The sequence below is a fragment of the Clarias gariepinus genome, chromosome 4 (assembly GCF_024256425.1).
Source record: "Clarias gariepinus isolate MV-2021 ecotype Netherlands chromosome 4, CGAR_prim_01v2, whole genome shotgun sequence".
In the NCBI taxonomy this organism is placed as follows: Eukaryota; Metazoa; Chordata; class Actinopteri; order Siluriformes; family Clariidae; genus Clarias; species Clarias gariepinus.
In genome coordinates, this window is record NC_071103.1 from 13,348,001 (window position 1) to 13,368,540 (window position 20,540).

The following is a 20,540-nucleotide window of genomic DNA, read 5'->3' on the forward strand; positions in this document are numbered from 1 at the left end:
TCATCCAATTATTTTTTATTATGAACTTTCAACATAATGTCCTCTTCAGGTAATTTGTTTTTAAATAACAACCAGTTGATAATCAGTGTTACTGCATCATACAGTTAAATGTTCCATTAGTGACCATAGTAATGGCATATAATAAATGCAATTTGATCCATTCTTCATATCACATTGAAAAACAACAGGCTTTTATTAAGAGACAGGATTTGCACTGTACACTGACACAGACAGAGTAAACACACAGGAGATGATGTGAGCGAAACAGTGTAGGGAGAGAAGAGTTGGGAAAAAGACATGACTGCATTTTCAGAAAACAAAGAGCAGCAGCAGCAGAATTAAAGACTGTAAGTAATACAGATGAAGGTGACAGTGGAAAGGTCTTATGAGCAGTGAAAGAGTTTGAATTTAAATGTAATGTGGCTTCTGCTTTACTGAGATTCAAATGTTTACAAATTTTAAATTACACAATTAGACACACAAATAAATAGACACTCATCAAGCCGATCATGACCATTATCATTATCGATATTATCTTCATCATCATAATCCTCACTATATACTGTTAACATTTGTAATCATTATAGCGATAAATAGAAATAGAAAATAACAGCTAGCCCATCTCAAAGTGCAAAGACTAAATATGGATCAGAACAATGGAACTAACAAAAAATAATAATAATAATAGTAGAAGTAGTAATTTGTATTTCTATACATTTAAAGACAATCAAACTGCCCCGGATGAGCTGTGTAGTGCTGCACCACAGACTTACAATATGAATGTAATTCGTTCCTTGTCCTTGCTGAGAGAAAAGGACTGGTAACCTGCATATAGCTTATATTAATATCCACACACTCTTTATCTAAAACAGTATATTTGTACAGGAATGTTTTGAGAATAGAAAGAAAAGATGAACTTGTGAATTATACTGTACATCATGTAAAGGACAAGAGCCACACTATGGCTGTGGTGCTGTAAAAACATGATTAACTTGTAACCTTAACTTCACTGTACTGACAGCAAATGACTGATTTCTACAGTAATGAAAATCACATAGCTTACATTCGTCAGTAATAATACCCGGTGTTTGATACAGTGCAATGATCACATTCACTGAAGTTAAGTACATTGTTGTGCCATACATTATAGAGTCTTGAGTGAGATATGAACTAAGCACTGGACATTGGAGTGAAATGCTATGCACTGTGCATTGCATGGATGTTGGTATTTTTCAGTTTGTGTGTGTGTGTGTGTGTGTGTGTGTGTGTTTGTGTGTGTGAGCATACATTCCAGAGACAATGCATTCACAAAGCCTGATACAAATACATTTATGCTGTGTGAATATATGTAAGGGTGTGATTCTTATGTTTCATGTTTGTGGGCTTTATAATTTTTTTTTTAGATTTCGTGAGTGTGGCTGTTTATACACTTGACTCAGTAGCGACGGGGGGCGGAATCTCTTCCCTCCTTTTTAATGATGATTCGCTGGTCATCAGCTGAGTCATCGGGCGATTCAACCACTTCCTCTTCATCGTCGCCTTCCCCCTCCGTATCTGCAGCAATGCCCATGCGGTTCTCGTAGGACTGACGGGGTTTGACAAGGATGAAGGCATACATCGATTACACAACAGACCAGTTTAATTACTCAGTAAATTTAAAGCTCCTTGTCGCACTCACCTCCATGGGGTTGACGATAATAGTAAGGGCTGAATCATCCCATTGGTTGCTGCTCTCTTTGCCGGCTCCTCTTGCTCCCTCTCCACGGCGATGGATGGAACGGATGCGGAACACGCCAAGGATTACCATGACAACCAAGAAGCCCACGCACACCATAATGATGACAGTGGCAGCCCCGGGAACCACTGAAGGAGAAGGGAAAATTGGGAAATTTCAGACATTGTGCAGTGTGGGCACTCGGTTTCCTGACTGTTGCGCACTGCAGTGCGTGTTATGTAGGTGATTTTTTGATGAGTCACTGTGTACCAGAGTTGCGATGTGGGTTCGGCAGCGTATGTCCACTGAGCTCTCCTGTGTGATGAGACGGATGGAGAAACTGCTGCTGAGACGCCAAAAGGTGTGATGGGTGATATAGGCTGTCCAAAGAGTGCAGGAAATTTACCTAGGATAAAAAAAGAACAAAGTAGGAAATTTACATTTTATATAATTATATATAAATTGCAATTTGATATTTGAACATTTTCAAACAGTGTTTTTTGTACCTCCAGTGTGAGTTCGTTACTGGTGTACCGTCCGTTCATTTCTGAACAGGACAACCTGAATCTCCTCTCGAAACGTGCAGAGCCTTTAGCTAAACGGTAACGAACAGAACGCAGGATGTCCTCATAGACTGAGATAGACTCCGCTCCTGGAAATAAAAAGGATGAATTTAAAAGAAAGCGAAAACATAAAAATGCACTTTGTAAAGACTGAATATGTTTACACACCTGCAGTAATTATTTATAATTTTTTTTCATAAAACCTGATTTCATAGAGCTTGACATACCTTTTGTAACACTTTATTGCACTTTAAGCAGCAAAGTATCTATACCGCTGTCTAATTCCATAAATATAATTTTATAGATTTGATGTCTTCAGTATTTCAGTATAGTTCTACATTGTGTAAAAGTATATTAAATTCTTGAATAAGTAAGTGTGTTTAAACTCTTGACTTTGAACCAAACTTTTTAGAAACTATATATATGGGAATTACCAGTGATAGCGATATAGGCTGTTGTGTTGATGATATCCAGTCCTTTCTCTTTCAGTGCCTCCATGTCAACTAAAAGCTCCTCCTTCTCTGGGTTAAGCTCCTCCCCCAATGGCTGGACCTCACAGCCATCCAGCGTGTGGGCCACTGCGTCTGACATGAGAGCTGATTGAGATGCAGACAGTGCACACAATTAGCATAAATAAAATGAAAACCACAAGACACAAAGCTCTTTATGTCATATATTGATTGAAATATCCACCACAGCCACAAGGAAAGCAAAGAGACAGTAAAGATGATAAAGGACATAGAGTTTCCGTGACACTCTTACAGTAAGTACATACTGTAGGCCTGGGTTTTCTCATGAGGTGTTTAAATGAATGGTTAAGCGAAAGTGTTTAGTGTTTTGTGGGGAATTTTGCGAATGCTGAGTTGCCTCACCCCCCCCTTCCATGTCCTGGACGGCAGTGTTCACGGCATGAGAGAGGGAACAGACGATGCGGAGCTCAGGAAAGAGAGGCACTCCATGCGTAGCCTCGAACTCAGGAGCAGGGCGAGCCAGGTGAGGTCCAACGCCTGAGAGAGAGATCTGAGGAGCATCAGGCTGGAGCACTACCAAATAACCTTCCAGCTGCCGCAGAGAGAGACAGCCTTCCTCACTAAAGCACCTGTGCAAAAAGGGTAAGAGAGGGTACACTGATGTATGATTTAAAGTAAGTAGGTCAATCCAACCCAAAAACAAATATTTAATCTATTGCCACGCCAATCTGACATTAAAGTAAATTGAAACCACTTACATCATATTGTGAATTGATGTATTCAAGCTGATAATTCTGCTTCATGTATAAAGGATTTCACAAGGATTTTCTTATTCTGCTTTCACGCTCCGTTCACACCCCTAGCATTAACATGCAACCTGTGTAACTCAGTCACAAGGGGACGGCGCTTAGTACACGGGTCAAATGTGTTTTCAAGATCCCATCACTCAAATCACACTCAGACGTGTTCTGGTAACCATATGGCCGCATTATAGTTGTTGCGTGAACTCAAAAGCATCTAAATGCATTCCAAACAGCGACAAAGGACCGCCAAATCGACTGCACGATTACCCGAGCCAGAAAACACATAATAATTGCAAACCTGTTTAAAAAAATCATGCTGTCTGCCACTGGGCTAACTGATTAAGGTGGTGCTACACCAGCAGAAGAAAGTGGTTGGTTTTTTAAACTTCTTTATTTGTCTCAGCTCTTATTCATTTATAAGTTTTGATAGAAGACCGATGTTTGAAATCCGCCCATGCAGGTACTGGAGCTATGATTAGTAGGATATTATGGCCAGCGGGACAAAGCATCAAAAGACTGATGGAATAAGTGTGTGAAAGCCTTAATGCGGAAATGATGTATAAAATACCATCGCAAATGTTCACTTCAGACACAGAGATAATGGATTCACTTGAGACCCAGGTTAATGCCAGGTATGAACAGGGCTATAACTAGTAGCTTTTGAACCCTGCACACCCCACTACCGAATATCAACTTCCAAATCGCTGCTTTTTTTAAGATGGATTACAGTAAATCTAACACCCTATATCCGTCCTTGTCCAGTCTTTAAACAGATCAGTTTTCTTGCTTCTTTTTTTAGAGTGTGAGTTCATTATTCCACATTTCACACATAAGTTACATGGTTTATTCTAGAATGATACAAAGGACATTATGTGGCTTAACAAACAAACAACATTCCTCTTGAAGCGGGTCAGGTATAAAGAAAAGGTTCTCCCGGGCTTTTCATAAGCACTCTCGCAGCCTCCTGTTTCATCCACCCCCTCTGAAGCCCTGTGTTAGGGCTCTTACACAGTAAAACATCTCGTGGTGCGGCTCTCCATACCGTGCCACCTAACAGGATCCAGACCCAGTACTTTTGCACAGTACTGTACTGTATGATACAGTTAAACTCTGAACTTTCTGTAACATACTTCAATGTGTACCTGAGGGATGTACTGAGTTTGAGAGGGCGCACTCCGGGTGTGGCAAATCGCAGAGAGTTTCTGTAGGTCACTTGCTGAACCGCTCGGTTGAAGCTCTCGATGTCGTCACCCTCCAGCACCAGCACTGACTGACTGGGGTTTACATGAACCTGAGGAGACATGAGCTTTGTCATGAAGTGGAACGTAGTCCTTCTGTGGTACAGTTAAGGAAACTTGGCCTTATTTCATTACAATTTTTATAAAATACAGTATGAGCCATTCCCACCCTGTTTCATGTAACCTGCTTTGTCCTGAGATCCCATGTAAAGAATTTGGACTTAAATATATAGAGAAAGAGAACAGTGGGAGAGCAAAGTGGTTATACTGTTCAGTCATAATACCTTCATGCCAGAGCCAAGACTCTCGAGGTCGCCAAAATCCAGACCCTCCCTGCAGGCATACAGACACTCCACCACGCTGTGAGGCTCCACACTTCCTGGACGCACTGTTACACCTGACAACAAGCCACGGTAACCACCAACAAACCTCCCTACAGTTTTTGAGGAGACAGTAGAAAACATAATTACTTATAATTAAAAACACAGAGTGTTATATTAATATTGAAACTTATTATTGGCCACAGATTTAAACATTGGTTTAAACATCATGGATTTAATCTTTATCTAATCTAATTTATTTTTGTATTACAGGAGCAAAACCAGGTATCTTCACCATGAAGATGTACAGTATAACATGACTGCCATAAAATATAAATTGCAAAAAATTATAACTAAGGCCAAGAGTCTCATTTCATACTGTAATACTATAATCTGTGTAACCTACATTTGTAATATTCACATTTATCACATATTTCTCTGGCTCAGACTCAAAACCATATCTAATCATGTCTTACTGTATTATAAGCACTAAAATTAGCGATGGCCGGATGGCCTGTGTTGCTGATCAGTTTTCGCCCACCATGATTCCCACTCACACACACACACACACACACACAATGTTCTCAGCTGAAGAGCTCATCACTCACTGGTGTCCTTGCCTTCTGGGATGCTGTTGTTGAGAATATCTTTCTGCTTGTTTTCAGGCTCTGAGAAAAGGAAAGACAGGAGAAAGACAATTTTTTAATAGAATTAATTCCAATTAACACACGTTGCAGGATAGAAAAGGAGAACAGCAGGAGAATAAAAGCCTGACTGGGCATCTGCCTAGCAAACATTTACTCGTATGCCTGCACACACACCTGTTTTTCTATTTTGCTGAATAATAAATCAATCAAATGATTTTAATATCGAAGAGAAATGCACACACACTGCAATTAAACAGAAGATAAAACCAAGCTGTCACCAAGCTGCTGCTACCGGAACAAATGTTTCTAACTGGATGCTTTTTTTTTTCTCTTCAGCAGCGGCTGACACACACACACACACACACACACACACACACAAACACTGTTTGCATCTTGCAGTTTACTTAACAGTGGCTTTAGTGCACCTACCCCAACATGCTCCAATCACCAGCTTCTGATGCGGGACAGGGTTAGGGATGGCACCATTGTCATGAATGAGTGCAGGATCAAAGGTCACGCCATCTACATACAGTGTGACGGAGGGAAACTGCACACTAAGAGACAAGTGATGCCATTCGCTATCACAAACCTGTGGAGAAAACATGGCAAAGGTCATCCTGGTTCTTGTATATCCCATAGCAAATTTATATGTACCTTCCACCACGCGTACATAGTACACAGACATTAATACCAAACCGATGGCCTAGGCATGACTCAAACTCCAGTCCCTGTAGTGGGAGAACGGAGTGCTCACCACTGTACTACCTGATTTTGTTACGCGTACATAAAGAGCGCCATAAGGACAACAGCAGTTTACCAAAATATTCAATTGTAAACCAGGGAAAAGAGGGAAAAAATGATGTGTTAAGATAAAAATCTTAACATTTTAGATCTGTTCTGTAAAAATAGACATAATGCATTTTCCTTTTCGAAAAAAAAAATCAAACAGAGAGGTAACATTACAACATGAGAGACGCATGACATGAGATACACCGGCTGTGTGCCGGAAGCTGCTGTGCCCCTCCCAATTTCTGATCGGAATTCTAAACCATGTTGGAAACTTAAGGGACCGTGGATGTGGTCGGATGTCATTGTTTCCCACAGGTCTGAAATACAGTATCTACCCATATGTGTAGGGTAAGGCGAGGTAAAAAAAATTCAAACTAAACACTGTAAACACAGAGCATTGTATCCATTTTTTACATTAGCATGTTTTAATAAATGTAAATAAGTATCAGAATTGACACATCCTTTTTTCAAGGCAATATGATGATATATATTATATATACTATACGAACTACACAAACATGACTAAGCGAAAAAAAAAAAAGGTCACATAGGCAAAGAAATAGCATAGATTTATTAGTTCGCATGTGTTTTTTTATGGTTGCTTTATGCTAATGAATAAAATATGTATTTTGTGACATTATTCCTGTATTCTAGTAGCAGTAAAATGTACACGTTGTAAAAGATCTTTTGTTCCATATGACATAGCAGAAACCCCAAATGCAATCCCAATCCCAAGTTTAACCTTTTTTTTTTTTTTGTTAAACAAATTTGTTATTGTCCAGTGCTGTTTTGCCGCACGGATCGTGCCACTTGAGGTTTGAGGGTTTAACTTTCTGTTTTTATTATTATTATTATTATTATTATTATTAAAAAGAGCCTGTTTATCTTGCGAAATCGTGTTTCCCTGCAGAGCATGTCAGACCAACTTTTAATTCTTTTTATGGCAGCTGGCATCCGCTGCATTTACTGCCATTCATTACACCACTCTTGCAGTAGCAGAATAAACAGGTACAGGAGGGTTGTGCGAGAGGAACTGTCCACGGATGGCATTATTCTCCCTGACAGGTTTAAAAAACGATGGGCAAATGTACCTGGGCTCCACCAAAGTATACTCTATGTGTAGGAAACACGGGACGTTGTGGATGTTACTCAGCATAAATGCTCCAAATAGAGGTTAACTATTCTTTTAGTTGTTCTGAGGATGTATCTGCAACATTGTTTGGGTCATTCGTTTAAAATTATCTCAACGTGATGCTATCAAAGTGAGTCTAGGTGGACGTGATTACATCTACATGACAACCGTCATCCAACTCTCTACAACCCATGTATTTCATATTAATAAACTAATCACAAGTTGACCAAAGAATTTAAATACAAAACTATTATTTAGTATAACTGAATGGTTTTTATGTTCCATATGCATTTACACAATTTACCTGCTCAAGCTTCCAGAGAAATTTAACAGGCCGTGCTGCTGAGACATCCGGCCAGTAAAAAAGAGACAGGCGGCAGCCATGCACTGACAGAGAGTAGTGTGAGTAGGAGTCATCTGTTAATAAGAACACACACATACAAATATAGACACAATAGTTACTCATTAGTATCCGACTTCACACTTCATTTTATGCCATTCTGTATTCAGTTTTGCACAAGCAGGTACTGTAACAGTAATCTGGGAAGAAAGAAGGCACGTCCTTTCAGATAATCATTTCCATAGCACCTTGAATGTGCGTGCGTGTATGTGTCTGAGAGAGAGAGAGAAAAAGAGAGGAAGAGAGAGAGAGAAAAGGAGAAAGAAAGCTTAATCCATGACTCTTTCTTGTGACTCAGCTTAGTAATGGTGGGAGGAGAACAGCACTTTAGCTGGATAAGCCATTTCTCAAGCATCATGGATAACAAAGCTAACACAATATCAGAAAGCATTGTATGGCATGAATATGGAAGAAAGAAAAGTTGTACAAAGGATGCATAGAAAAGTGTCAACTCCAGAATTCGAGAGAATAAGCAACTACTGTATGTGTAGAATAATCTCCGCACCCTACTTATATTGCCTTTAACAAACCAACATTGCCACGTTATACTGTATAAAGGCCAAGTCTGAAAATGGTTTGATCCCAAGTCCATGTCAACAAAGCTTTTTCAAGGATTGCATTTTCCCTTCTTAACTGTAGCCCAGAAATACCTGATGCGGCACCTGAGCTTGACTATGCATCACAACTACAACTGGAATTGTGTTGTGTTGCAGGAGACCAAATGAACCTGTATGATGTGTGATTGCAAAAAAGAATAAAAACAAAACAAACAAAGCTATGCCGATGACTGTGCTGTTGGCTTATTCACTGAAGCTTCAAGTCTGATTTATACTGTAGCTTGCCTGTGTTTTGAAAAAGCAATTTAAATCCTGTCATCTGAAGGAAAGCAGCAGTCCACGTGCACAAATTGAAAATATATATAAAAAAAGTTGTTCATCAAATATTAATTTTCTGGTTGGCAAACACTGTAATGTCAGTGTTTGGTAGATTTATTATTTGGAAACTGCTACATTAAGCATATAACATGGATAATTCAGCTGCACTAATATGATAAACAGATTTTAAATATATACTCGATGAACACTTTATGAGGAACACTTTACTATACCTATACATTTATGTAATTATCTAACCAGCCAATTGTGTGGCAGCGGTGCAATCCGTAAAATCATGCAGATACAGGCCAGTAGATTCGGGTAATGCTCACCTCAGCTAACAGAATGGGAGAAAATGTCATCTTGGTGATTTTGACCATGACATGAGAGTTGGTTCCAGACAAGCTGGCTTAAGTACATGCTGAGATTTTCGCACACATTTTCACACATCTCGAGAGTTTACTCAGAATGGTGCAATAAAGATAAAAATGCTTCCGGTGATTGGCAGCTCTGCAGACAAAAATGCCTTGTTGATGAGAAAGGTCAGCAGAGAATGACCAGACTGGTTCGAGCTGACAGAAAGGCTATGGTTACTCTGTACAATTTGTGGTGAATAGAAAAGCATCTCAGAATGTACAAGGCTTCAAAGCTTGAGGCGGATGGGCTACAACAGCAGATGACTGTGTAGGGTTCTACTTCTGCCAGACAAGGAGAGAAAGCCGAGGCTGCAGTGAGCACAGAATCCCCCAAATTGGACAGCAGCCGAAGACTGGAAATCTGTAGTCTGGTCTGTTGAACCGTGATTTCCGCTGAGGCACACAGATGATAGGGTCAGAATTTGAAACAGCAGCATGAATCCATGGATTCGACCCACCTTTTGTACAGCATCAGGTTGATGGAGGTGGTGTGATGGTATGGGACATGTTGTCTTGGTTTGTTAATACAAATCAATCGTTACTGAATGCCATAGCCTGTTTGAGTATTGTTGCTCGACATGGCCATAACTTCCAGTGGCTACTTCCAGCATGACCATGCACCATGCAAAAATCATTCCAAACCGGTTTCATGAACATTACAGTGATTTTAAATCCTCGCATTTGAATCTCACAGTAGAACAGCTTCGAGATGTGGTGGAACAGGAGAGAGGCACAGCATGAAAGTGCATTTGAAAAAAATCTGCAGGAATTATGTGATGTAATCAACATAGCCCTGAATCTCAAAGGAATATTTCCAACATCTAGTGAAATCCATGTACAGAACACTGATGGTCTTTTGAGAGCAATGGGATGCGTTACCCAATGTTAGTATAATGGTTTCCTAATAAAATGTTCACTGAGCATAATTTATACCCAAATTTAACCCTCACCTGAGCCAATTTTTATGAAAGCATTGTTTTAATACTGTGTTAAAAAAAGAAACAGAATCTTCATAGTGTTTTAACTAAACATATTATTTACATTAGGCCAGGATACAATAAAATATTGCTTGTGTTACTTGTTTTTCTAAAACAGACTATATGGACAAACCTGTACATTACATTGTATCCAAATACATATACTTCATACAATATGGAGTTGGTTCCACTGTTGCAGCTATACCAGCTTCCACTCTTCTTGGAGAGATTTTGGAGTGTTTCTGTGGAAATTCGTGCCCATTCATTCTGTAGAGCATTTATGAGGTCAGACACTGACATACAGAAGGGCTGGCTCACAATCTCTGTTCCAGTTCATCCCAAAGGTGCACAATGGGGTTGATGTCAGGGCTCTGTGTGCGGGCCAGTCAAGTTCTTCCACACTGAACTCATCAAACCATAACTTTATAGTCCTTGCTTTGTGCACTACAGAACCATCATGTTGGAATACAAAAAGGCCTTCCCCAAACTGTTGCCACAAAGTTGGAAGCATGGCATTGTCCATGATGTCTTAATATGCTGAAACAATAAGATTGCCCTTCACTGGGGATAAGGGAGCTGATTGAAACACCTAAATTCAATAATTAACAGGTTTGACAAAATATGTTTTTCCATATAATGTTGATTTTTAGCACTGGTGTCCATAAATCTGGAGTTGGTCATTATCTACACACACATTAAAAATGACTCAGTAGACAATGAGAAAGATAAAGTGATTAGCAATATAACTTACCATTTTTCACAATGCTGCACACAATTGTTTCTTCTTCTTTACGCGCTCCTCTTGCCTGATTGGCCGGCGGCTGAATGTTGGCCCCGCCCCTCCGCATCCACAGCTGGAGGGTGAAGTGATCTCCTGGCACTGCTGAAGTTACAGAGTCGGGAACCACGGCAACGTGGGTGGAGCCGTTGAAAGAAAATACCAGGGACGAGTCAGAAGAGGGAAGGGTGGGCAGTGCAGCCGTCCAGTTTGCAGCGGGGGACGGAGGTGGGAGCAAGTCGACCTCACCTCTTACAGCACCTGGGTGAAAATGTGATTTATGTTATTGCAACAAAATCTGTAAAAATAATATTATAATGTTAGTGCCAGTAATATCGCACACGAATGGAAAACAAAAATGTATTTTTAGCTACTGAGTCTGAGGTAAGAAGACACACCACAGAGCCTCCTGACTGAGCGGTCAGAGTAACTATCACGGTCACAGCCTTTCCCAATATGGCCAGTCTGAAGCTCCACAGTGGCCTGGATATTCCACACCGTCTCCTCACATGTCTCCAGCCGCAGGCTGGGGAAGAGGGGGATGCTGCCGGACCCAGGTGTGTACTCAACTCGCTTCGACCAGCCTGAGAAACACATATATTGCAAATACAACTGCATTATACAGAAAAGAACAGGTAATTTGCTGTAAATAGATGCCAATAAATAGAACTAACTCAATTTGTTTAAGAAAAGGAAAAAAAATCAGCTTCTGGTCATTCCCACTCAGAAATATTATAAATATATATTAAATATCATTGATAAAAAATATATACTAGTAAACCAATGACAGAATGACAGATGCCCAAGGCTCATCAATGCCTGGGGGGCTGGCCTGTCCGAGCTCACAAAAAAGCCAATGTTAAACCCCAATGCTGGCCACAAAAGCACGGTATTAGAACCAGTAGCAGGGAGCAACAGTAACAGTAGCAAAAAGTTCAAGGTTGTTAATAGAGCCTTCAGATTTCCCAGATCTCAATCCCATCGAGCATCCTGGGACGTGTCGGACAAACAATAATAACAAGATCAGTGTCTATCATTATGAGGATTTTGGTTTTTACCTCATTAATGCACCTTAATGTGCAGTTTTTAAAAATTCCACCTGACTGCACTATTATAAACAGTGTATCATATTGTTTTACTTTTATAGTTTTACCCTTTTCTCTTCTGTGATTTTTTATTTTAACCTAGACTTAATATTCTTTTTTACATTGTTGCTTGTATGTTGTTAAATAATCTGTGAACTGGTTGCTTTTGCAATTTCCCTTAGGGATCAATAAAGTACTCTCTTTCTCTCTCTCACTCTCTTTCTCTATAACTTTTCTTTTGAATAAAATTTTATTTAATTTTTATTTTTCCTTTTAACAGCCAGAGTTCAAACCAAATGGGTAAAAATTTAACTCAAGAAAAAATGCCTTTATGGCAGTGTTAATAAACGGAGCATAATTAATTTGTTTGTTATATTAAGATAGCCTATAGATTAATACAGTACAGTGAATAGTTGCAATATTCAGTATCCACATACACAGCAGTGACATAGCAGGAAAAAAAATGCTTGGTGAAAAATTAAGCTTCGTACCAATCCAGCCGGGCTTGCAAGAAGGTTTTACAGTAACTACGACCTGGGCATCAGCCTGAGCTCGATTCTTCCCGCAGTCAAATGCAGTCACCCAGAAGCTGTGAACACGCTGCTTCTTGGAGTCTAAAGGTTCAGTGTTCTTAATGTTTCCTGAGAGAAAGAGAGAGAGAGAGAGAGAGAGAGAGAGAGACAGAGGTATTCACCCGCTGACAAGCGAAGAATGTAACAAAGAGGCAAAAATCAGCAGGTACTTTATTAAAACATTATTCCAACAATGTAAGCAACAAAAGAAAAGCTGCATCAGCAGAGATCTATAAATGGAAGTAAAGAACCTAAGATATGGAATTTACTAGCAAAAAGGGCTGAATAGTTCTAGATACATAAAGTACAATTATGTAATCAAATAAAAGATTTCTGAAAAGGTACATAAACTAACACTTCTTAAAAAAATGAGAAAGGCAAATAAAAGCAGAGATGGGGCATACTGGGAGAAAAATGGCAAAAAAACACAAAAGAAACAGAAAGTGTGTTACACAGCCATGGAAACACACTGCAAGGGCATTCACCCAGTGGTGCCTGGTTTAGTCTGACCCAAATTACCAGTCGAACCCCACACAGCCCGGCGCAGAAATCTGCAAGGTCATCAGTAAAAATACTAGCCTTTCTTACTCTCTCTCTGTCACCTTCCCATGACCCTCTTATATTCTCTCTCTCTCCTCTCACATGGTCAACCTGCCTTCCATGCTCGCTTCCTTCTCTCTTGGCTCTTATCAAATTACAAAATGTCAGCTATTGATCTTCTGGGTTTGTCATTGAGTCTATGAGCGAGGTTCTCTTCTGCACTGAATTGATATCAAAGTGAATCATAATTCTTCATCTTGCTTCAGGATAAAGATACAAAACCAGAGCTACTAATCACATCTACATCAGTTACTTACTAAGATAGCACAAAAAAAGGGCTTTGGTATGACAAAAACTGGATGGAAGGATGAAAGAAAAGAGATGAGTAATGATAGCCTCCAGGAATTCATTCAACAAAATATACACTAATGCATATGCTATACTGAATATTTCATAAACATAACTGTCTTGTATAATAAATTGCACACCATAATGTGGTCTATTATAAAATGTACTGATAGAGATAAGATGAAATGGGAACAGGGAAAAGTTGGTCATCCATCTTCAAAGCTTTACGTGCAAAAAATACAGAAAAGGACTGAAGCCATAGGAGCTTGGGTCTCACCGTCATTGTCGATTGCAAATGGGACGTTGGGTGTGATGATGTCATAGAAGCAGATCTGGCTGTACTGAGGTGAGCAGTCAGCATCCAGAGCTTCCACACGCACGATGCGATCAAAAAGACGACCTTCAGGGACGGACGCCTCGTAACGATGCTCAACAAACACGGGGGAGAACTCGTTCACGTCGTTCACACGCACATGTACTGTGGCCCTGTCAGATGCCGAAATAGAAACACATTGAGGCATTGAGATGGAGAAATAGAGAAGGGAGAAGTTAGAGACAGAGAAAAATTATATATTACAGAATATTACACCACTAAAACACATTTGTTGTACACATTTACAAAATGATACCTTGATGCAAAACAATATCTTTCCTCTGAAGGACAGAGTTTCTCTTACTTGTGTGATTTCTTGCTGTTGGTGCCATCAGGACCCTCTCCGCAGTCGTAGGCCTGGATGGTAAAGCTGTGCTCCCTTTGGCTCTCGCAATCTAGTGGCTCTTTGGAGCGAACAAGGCCTTCGCCGGTGGAGCGGTCCAACACCACGGCCTCGAACTGAGCTGAACCAGAGCCGCCTGGACCATTGTGCACTCGGAACCCACAAATCTCCCCTAAAGTGAGAGAGAGCGATAGAGCACTGATAAACAGATATAAAATAACCAAAGGAAAGACAGACTGGAAGGGCAAATGAAAATAAAATAAGGGTGCGGTCTGGAAAAAGAAAGAGTTCTTCATTCTTCTTCAGTCTTTAAATGCCACACACAATATTCCAATATCGCACACCATTATTAATATTAATATTATTATTATTATTATTATTATATAAAAATTAAAAGGAAAAAATCTAAACCTGGCATTCCTCCCCACTATAGGTTCACAGCATCAGAAACCATGCTGCAAGTGTGATGCTACCTCCGGAAGCCTTAAAAGTTCAGTCGTGCATGAACATGTCTCTGTAGAAGCTAAGTCAGCCTGTGGAGAGAGCAGGCCAGGCACGCTTTATCCTTCCATAATTTTATGTAATTTGTGTAAACACTGGTGTGTAATTACTTCCTGCTGCACTAAACCAACAGCCCTTTACTCCAAACTGCCCCCGTGATAAATCAACACTAATCTTGTTTATAAACTCAACCTGTGTGTACACAAGTAATGACAGTGCAATGGAGTAGCAGCAGTTATTGAGTGCAGTTATTACTGTGGTATACGAGATAAGACATTTACTTTATGTCTTATTTTATTTAATTTAAAAGTTACAGAGCTGATAGGCAAAGGTTACAGATCTGAAGATTAATATTATATAACTGACAGATAACGGTTACAGATAAAGGTTACAAAGCTGACGGTTACGGACTACAGAGCTGATGGATAAAGATTACAGAGCTGACAGTTAAAGATTACGAGAAACGATTACAGAGCTGACGGATAAAAACTAGCGGAAGCAGAGCGGAAGAGAAAGGACTACAGAGCTGATGGTTAAAGATTATAGAGTGTACGAGAAAGGATTACAAAGCTGACAGTTACAAATTATAGAGCTGAGGAGAAAGGATTACAGAGGTCACAAGATGGGATTACAGAGTTGACAGATAAGGATTACAGAGCTGATAGGTAGAGATTACAGAGGTGACATTTAAGATTACAGAGCTGACAAGTAAGGATTACAGAGTTGATGAGAAAGGATGACAGAGCTGACGGTTAAAGATTACAAATCTGATGGATAAAGATTATGGAGCCAACAGGAAAGAATTACAGAACTGATTAATAAGGATTACAGACCTGATAGATAAAGATTAGCTGATAAGAAAGAATTACAGAACTGACAGTTAAAGATTACAGAGTTGACAGGTTAAGATTTAAGAGCTGTCAAGAAACGATTACAGAGCTTTAAAAAAATGATAACAGACCTAATAAATAAGGATTACAGAGCTGAAGGGATTAAGACTGCGTAGCTAACAAGAAAGAATTACAGAGCTGACGGTTAAAGGTTATGGAGCCAATGAGAAACAATTACACCCAATTAATAAGGATTGGAGAGCTGACAGATAAAGATTACACAGCTGACAAGAATAAATTACAGAGCTGACAGTTAATGATTACAGAGCTGAAGGTTACAAATTACAGAATTGACAGATAAGCATTACAAAGTTAATGGTGGAGGGATACCAAGTTGCCAGTTAAGGGTTACATGAATAAAAATTTATTTACAAAGTTTAAGGGTAAGGCGCTCAAGAGTCAAATGGTGGCTTAACATTAATAATGGTTGGCTATAACATTTTGCTGAGGTGACGCTTGTGTTCATTACCTGCATAGTGAAGAGGTGCATCTTTATCCAGGGCAAACAGTGGTGGGTTCAGCAGGACGGTGTTGTCGTTCTCCATGACAATACCCTGATACTCTGTCTCGATCCATGGCTTGTGTTTATTTGCTGAGAAGAATTAAAAAAGAGACAATGCAAGAGCATGAAAGCATTTAAAATATTTTGTATTTATGGATGTAAAAGAGACATTTCCTCAAGACCTGGACACATAACTGGGCTCATAGAAATAAACTCATAGCCATTAGTAAGTCTCTGTTTCATATACAGTACACATACATGTAATCCCCCAAAAGTATACAGACACACATGCAAACATGCAACTAACCTATACACAAACAGTACATGAACTGGAACACAGACACACAAATGTGTTTCTTTCATCCCACAATGGGGTTTATCAGTCAAACAGATTGAACATCTCATTGTGATTTCCCTCTGAAAAGCACTTCCCTCTGAGAACAAACATCAATATATATCAATGCTCCTCTACACCTGCAGCTACAGATTCATGAACACGCTAGCTGGCTGAAAGACTGCAAAGAAACATGTCCTGTGAAACCTATACCAATTGAACGCCACAATGAGTATGTTAAATTTTCTTGCCTGAGGTATCGCTCACAAATCACAACTCTTCACTAATATCGTTCTCTCAGGGCAAAAAAATAAATCAAACTGGGTGAGGATGGCAATATTTTATGAACCAAATTTGCATTGCTGTAATGCACTATTCAAGATGGCAGCACACACAGCATAATCAGAACCCATATTCTGCATATTCGCAGCATGATTTAGCATTCTGCTCTTCCAGGAGAGTGTGAGGATTTATCATGTGCAACTGCTGACCACTCAGACAAACACACTGTGCTTCAACTCTGATTCTCTTCTGGCTTTTCTCTCTACCGCTCCCTCTGCCTTTCTTCCCCGTAGCATTAATCTGAGCATCAGGCTTTTGGATTACTCTACCGATTACAGATTGAGATTTGAATTTCCAGCTGTTCTTGTCCACACTGGCTCACTCCACCACTCCCTACAGCAATCTCTCTCTATATTTTTCTTGTAAACAGAGAAGAAAATAAACAAAACATGTGTTACGTTCTTCTCTGTCTTTTGTTAGCTTTTACATCTTTTACATCACCAGCAGTCACACAGTCACAACACTGTAAAACAGCACTACACTGCAGGAATTTCACCTTGTTTGCGTTTCACGATATTCAGTTGTCTATTCATCCAATTGAAATCTCTAGTAGTGGAACTTCCTAGTGTTACTAATCGACCGGCCTATTCATTACCCTGCTCATAACGTCCACGGCCCATATATCAATGACACATTAAAAACTTAATGCTGTTTAAAACAGATACAGTGCATGTGATACATTCAAGGGGTCAAGGGTGACAGCGGGCACAAGATGACACATTTTTGGGGATGCCTTTTCGTTTATATTTTTTTACTTTTTGTCATCATGTCATCATTCTCCGGGACAGCTGTCATTATTCACATTGCTCATAATCAACATGCAAAAGGATGGAGGCCACTGACCTTTGTTGCCATGGGCAACGGCAGTCAAGCAAAAGAGGAGAAAGGAGAGGAAACTCATTCCGGCCATCTGAGGGAGGAAGGGAGGGGACATGGAAGAAGACATGCATTAAACTGACATGAAGCAGAGAAGTATAAAGGCAAGAGCACGGACAGAGGAGTGCGAGTACAGAGAGAGAGAGAGAGAGAGAGAGATCCATCTGCGCCTGCATCACACACACACACACCGGGGTCTCGTCCTGGTTAAACGTGCATTTTATTAGCACTCAGTTACTAGCTTTAAATAAAGTAGCACAATCGATTACTCAACACTAGCACAATGCTGGAGCTGGAGTTGTTCCACAAAAATGTACAAATGCACAAACTTTGGATGCTTTAATGTAAAAAAATAAAATAAAAAAAATCCAGGTTGGAGTGATCTATTACTATATTATTATTACTACTATTATAAACTATAATAATACGAATTATTATTATTAACAGCTTCTGATGCATAAGCAGGCATGATGTTAAACAGATGTGTAGCATGTGTGCATTAAGTGTGTTAGTGCTGTTTATCATTCAACATTACATCATTTACTACAGATGATGAACTGGCCTTAACCTCTACATCGAGTTAATCTCAAGGGCTTCCTCTCATACATATCTCTATAGAAAACTCTCGGCCACACCTGCATCTTTAATAGATAACGTTAAAATCTTATTAAAGGTTGTGCTGAAAGTGCAGACTCCTGCTCAGGTGAAAACATCCACCATGGTGTGTGTGTGTGTGTGTGTGTGTGTGGTGTCTCCCGTTCCCCGCGCACGGTTATGCGGGTCCTGGACGAGGCCGAGAGCTGATATAGCTAGTCCTGGCCATTTTGTACGTCGTGTACGGATATAAACAGCTTCCAAGTGATACCAGAATGGTGTGTGTGTGTGTTTGTGTGTGTGCGCGCGCGCGTGTGTGTGTAGCCTGTGTATCTTCAAAGCAGTCGGTGTTTTACCTGAGCGAGAGAACGTTACTGTGTTATAGCTCGAGGAAAATGTGTAGCGCTGTAGCGTTGCTTACATATGCGACATTTCCTCACTCATCGATTTTTTTGTATATAGAGAGCAACTCTAAAGCAACATACAGTTGACCGGACAGGATAAAAAAAGGAAGAAAGAAAGAAAAAAGGAACGGGTTTTAAAAAATATATATAAATAAATAAATAATTATTTAAAAAATACCTGCTATTCGAGAATGATAGGAGATGCGACGTTACCGTGAGGTGAGAGTCGGTACCCGAGACAGCCTCCTCCTCCTCCTCAGCCTCTCCGTCTTACACACACACACACACGCGCGCGCGCACACACTCTCACACACACGCAGGCTTAACAGGTGCGGACACACCGACCTCGAACAGCCCCAGGAAATGTACCGAAGCCTTAGAATAACGCGTGAAAATTGGGACGTTTTTAAAAGGTGCGCACGTCACCGGCACTCGTGTCTATTCGTGTCACTACGGCTCGGTACGAGAAAACTGTCTGAGCGATATAAGAGCGCCGCCACCCCGCCCCTCCCACTAGAGTTATTTTCAAGCCACGCCCACACTGCGTCTCTCTCTCTCTCTCTCACACACACACACACGCGCGCGCGCACCTCTCTTCTGTCTCCCCCCGGAATAATTTCACCTCACTGGGTGTTAAGGAAAGCCCAATCCTTATCACCCATCCCAATTCCCACTTCCTTCTCCTCTACGCTATGATTGACAGCTGAAGATTACCCCCCCACACACACATTGTCCCGCCCCCCTTCCGTCTCTCGACCCCATTAGACCAGACTGCAAAATGACGTCATAGCTTATTAGTTTTTACGCTAGAGACACAGACCGTGCTCCAAACAGCACACTAACGCACCTTATAGTAAAAGGGCTGAATTTATTACAGTACTAACCCTGATCGTGAACGCTTTAGTGCTTTGGTGTTTTTCCCCCTGCTCTAACACACCTATATGCTAATGAATAGCCCTCTCTGAGTGGCTGTGTTAAAGTAGGGAACACACTGAAATGTCCAGAACCTGGGCGCAGTGTCTCATTTACTGGTCTCAACCTCTGAGAGGTACAGAGTCAGCTAAATTATTAATTACAGTCATAGAGGGTTACAAATGCACCCTCGATCAATTTCATGTTCTTATTTACTTACTCATTCACTCATCATCTATGCAGCTTTATCCTGTATACAGGAGACTTAAGGCATGAGGTGGGCTACACCCTGGACTGGGGGCCAGTCCATTGCATGGCAAACACACAAATGCATACTCTCATTCACATGCTAGGGTGATTGACATTCCCAAATTGCCCGTGATCTGCATGTCTTTGAACTGTGGAAGGAAATCTGAGTACCCAGAGTAAACCCAAGAAGCACAGAAAGATCTTTTATCAAACTGGGTAGCACTATTGCCTCACACCTCCTGGGTTGAGTGTTCGAATCCTGCCTCTGTGGAGTTTGCATGTACTCCTTGTGCTTGATGGGTTTCCTTCAGGTACTCTGGTTTTCTCCCACAGTCCAAAGACATGCAGGTTAGGATAATTGGCATTCCCAAATAACCCCATAGCATGTTTGCTCCTTGATAGATTGGCACCCCATCCAGGGTGTACACCGCCTTGTGCCCAAAGTCTCCTCGGATAAGCTCCAGGGCTCATGAATGAATAATCGTTAAGAATATAAAAGTAAAAACATTTGGTAGTTTGGTGCTTAAGCTCTCAAGTGTGTATCTACATCATG

At 40.4% G+C, this 20,540-nt stretch overlaps 1 protein-coding gene across 2 annotated transcripts; it reads right to left on the minus strand.

Annotated features, from left to right (window-relative positions):
* clstn3 (calsyntenin 3) lies at positions 1 to 19,316 on the minus strand. 2 transcript variants are annotated; one of them, XM_053494911.1, is made up of 19 exons: positions 19,040 to 19,316; positions 17,796 to 17,862; positions 16,244 to 16,366; positions 14,345 to 14,555; positions 13,945 to 14,153; positions 12,699 to 12,848; positions 11,521 to 11,706; positions 11,096 to 11,383; positions 7,981 to 8,093; positions 6,185 to 6,344; positions 5,717 to 5,776; positions 5,073 to 5,221; positions 4,693 to 4,841; positions 3,150 to 3,376; positions 2,712 to 2,873; positions 2,221 to 2,366; positions 1,985 to 2,120; positions 1,679 to 1,863; positions 1 to 1,585 (listed from the first exon to the last, which is right to left on the minus strand). In XM_053494911.1, exons 2-19 carry the CDS (start codon positions 17,860 to 17,862, stop codon positions 1,436 to 1,438), a joined length of 2,871 nt encoding a protein of 956 aa, XP_053350886.1. In that variant the 5' UTR covers positions 19,040 to 19,316; the 3' UTR covers positions 1 to 1,435. The 2 variants fall into 2 exon arrangements, with proteins under 2 accessions (XP_053350886.1, XP_053350885.1); XM_053494910.1 differs by having other exon boundaries at positions 19,005 to 19,316.
* Between the last annotated feature and the right edge of the window lie 1,224 nt (positions 19,317 to 20,540).

What these genes read in the sequence shown, in the direction of transcription:
- clstn3 (XM_053494911.1), bottom strand. Translation starts at nt 17,862, where the DNA reads ATGGCCGGAATGAGTTTCCTCTCCTTTCTCCTCTTTTGCTTGACTGCC. An exon ending in CGTTGCCCATGGCAACAAAG is followed by an intron (nt 16,367 to 17,795) that starts GTCAGTGGCCTC and finishes AATTCTTCTCAG; the next exon opens with CAAATAAACACAAGCCATGG. An exon ending in CTCAGTCAGGAGGCTCTGTG is followed by an intron (nt 11,384 to 11,520) that starts GTGTGTCTTCTT and finishes ATTTTCACCCAG; the next exon opens with GTGCTGTAAGAGGTGAGGTC.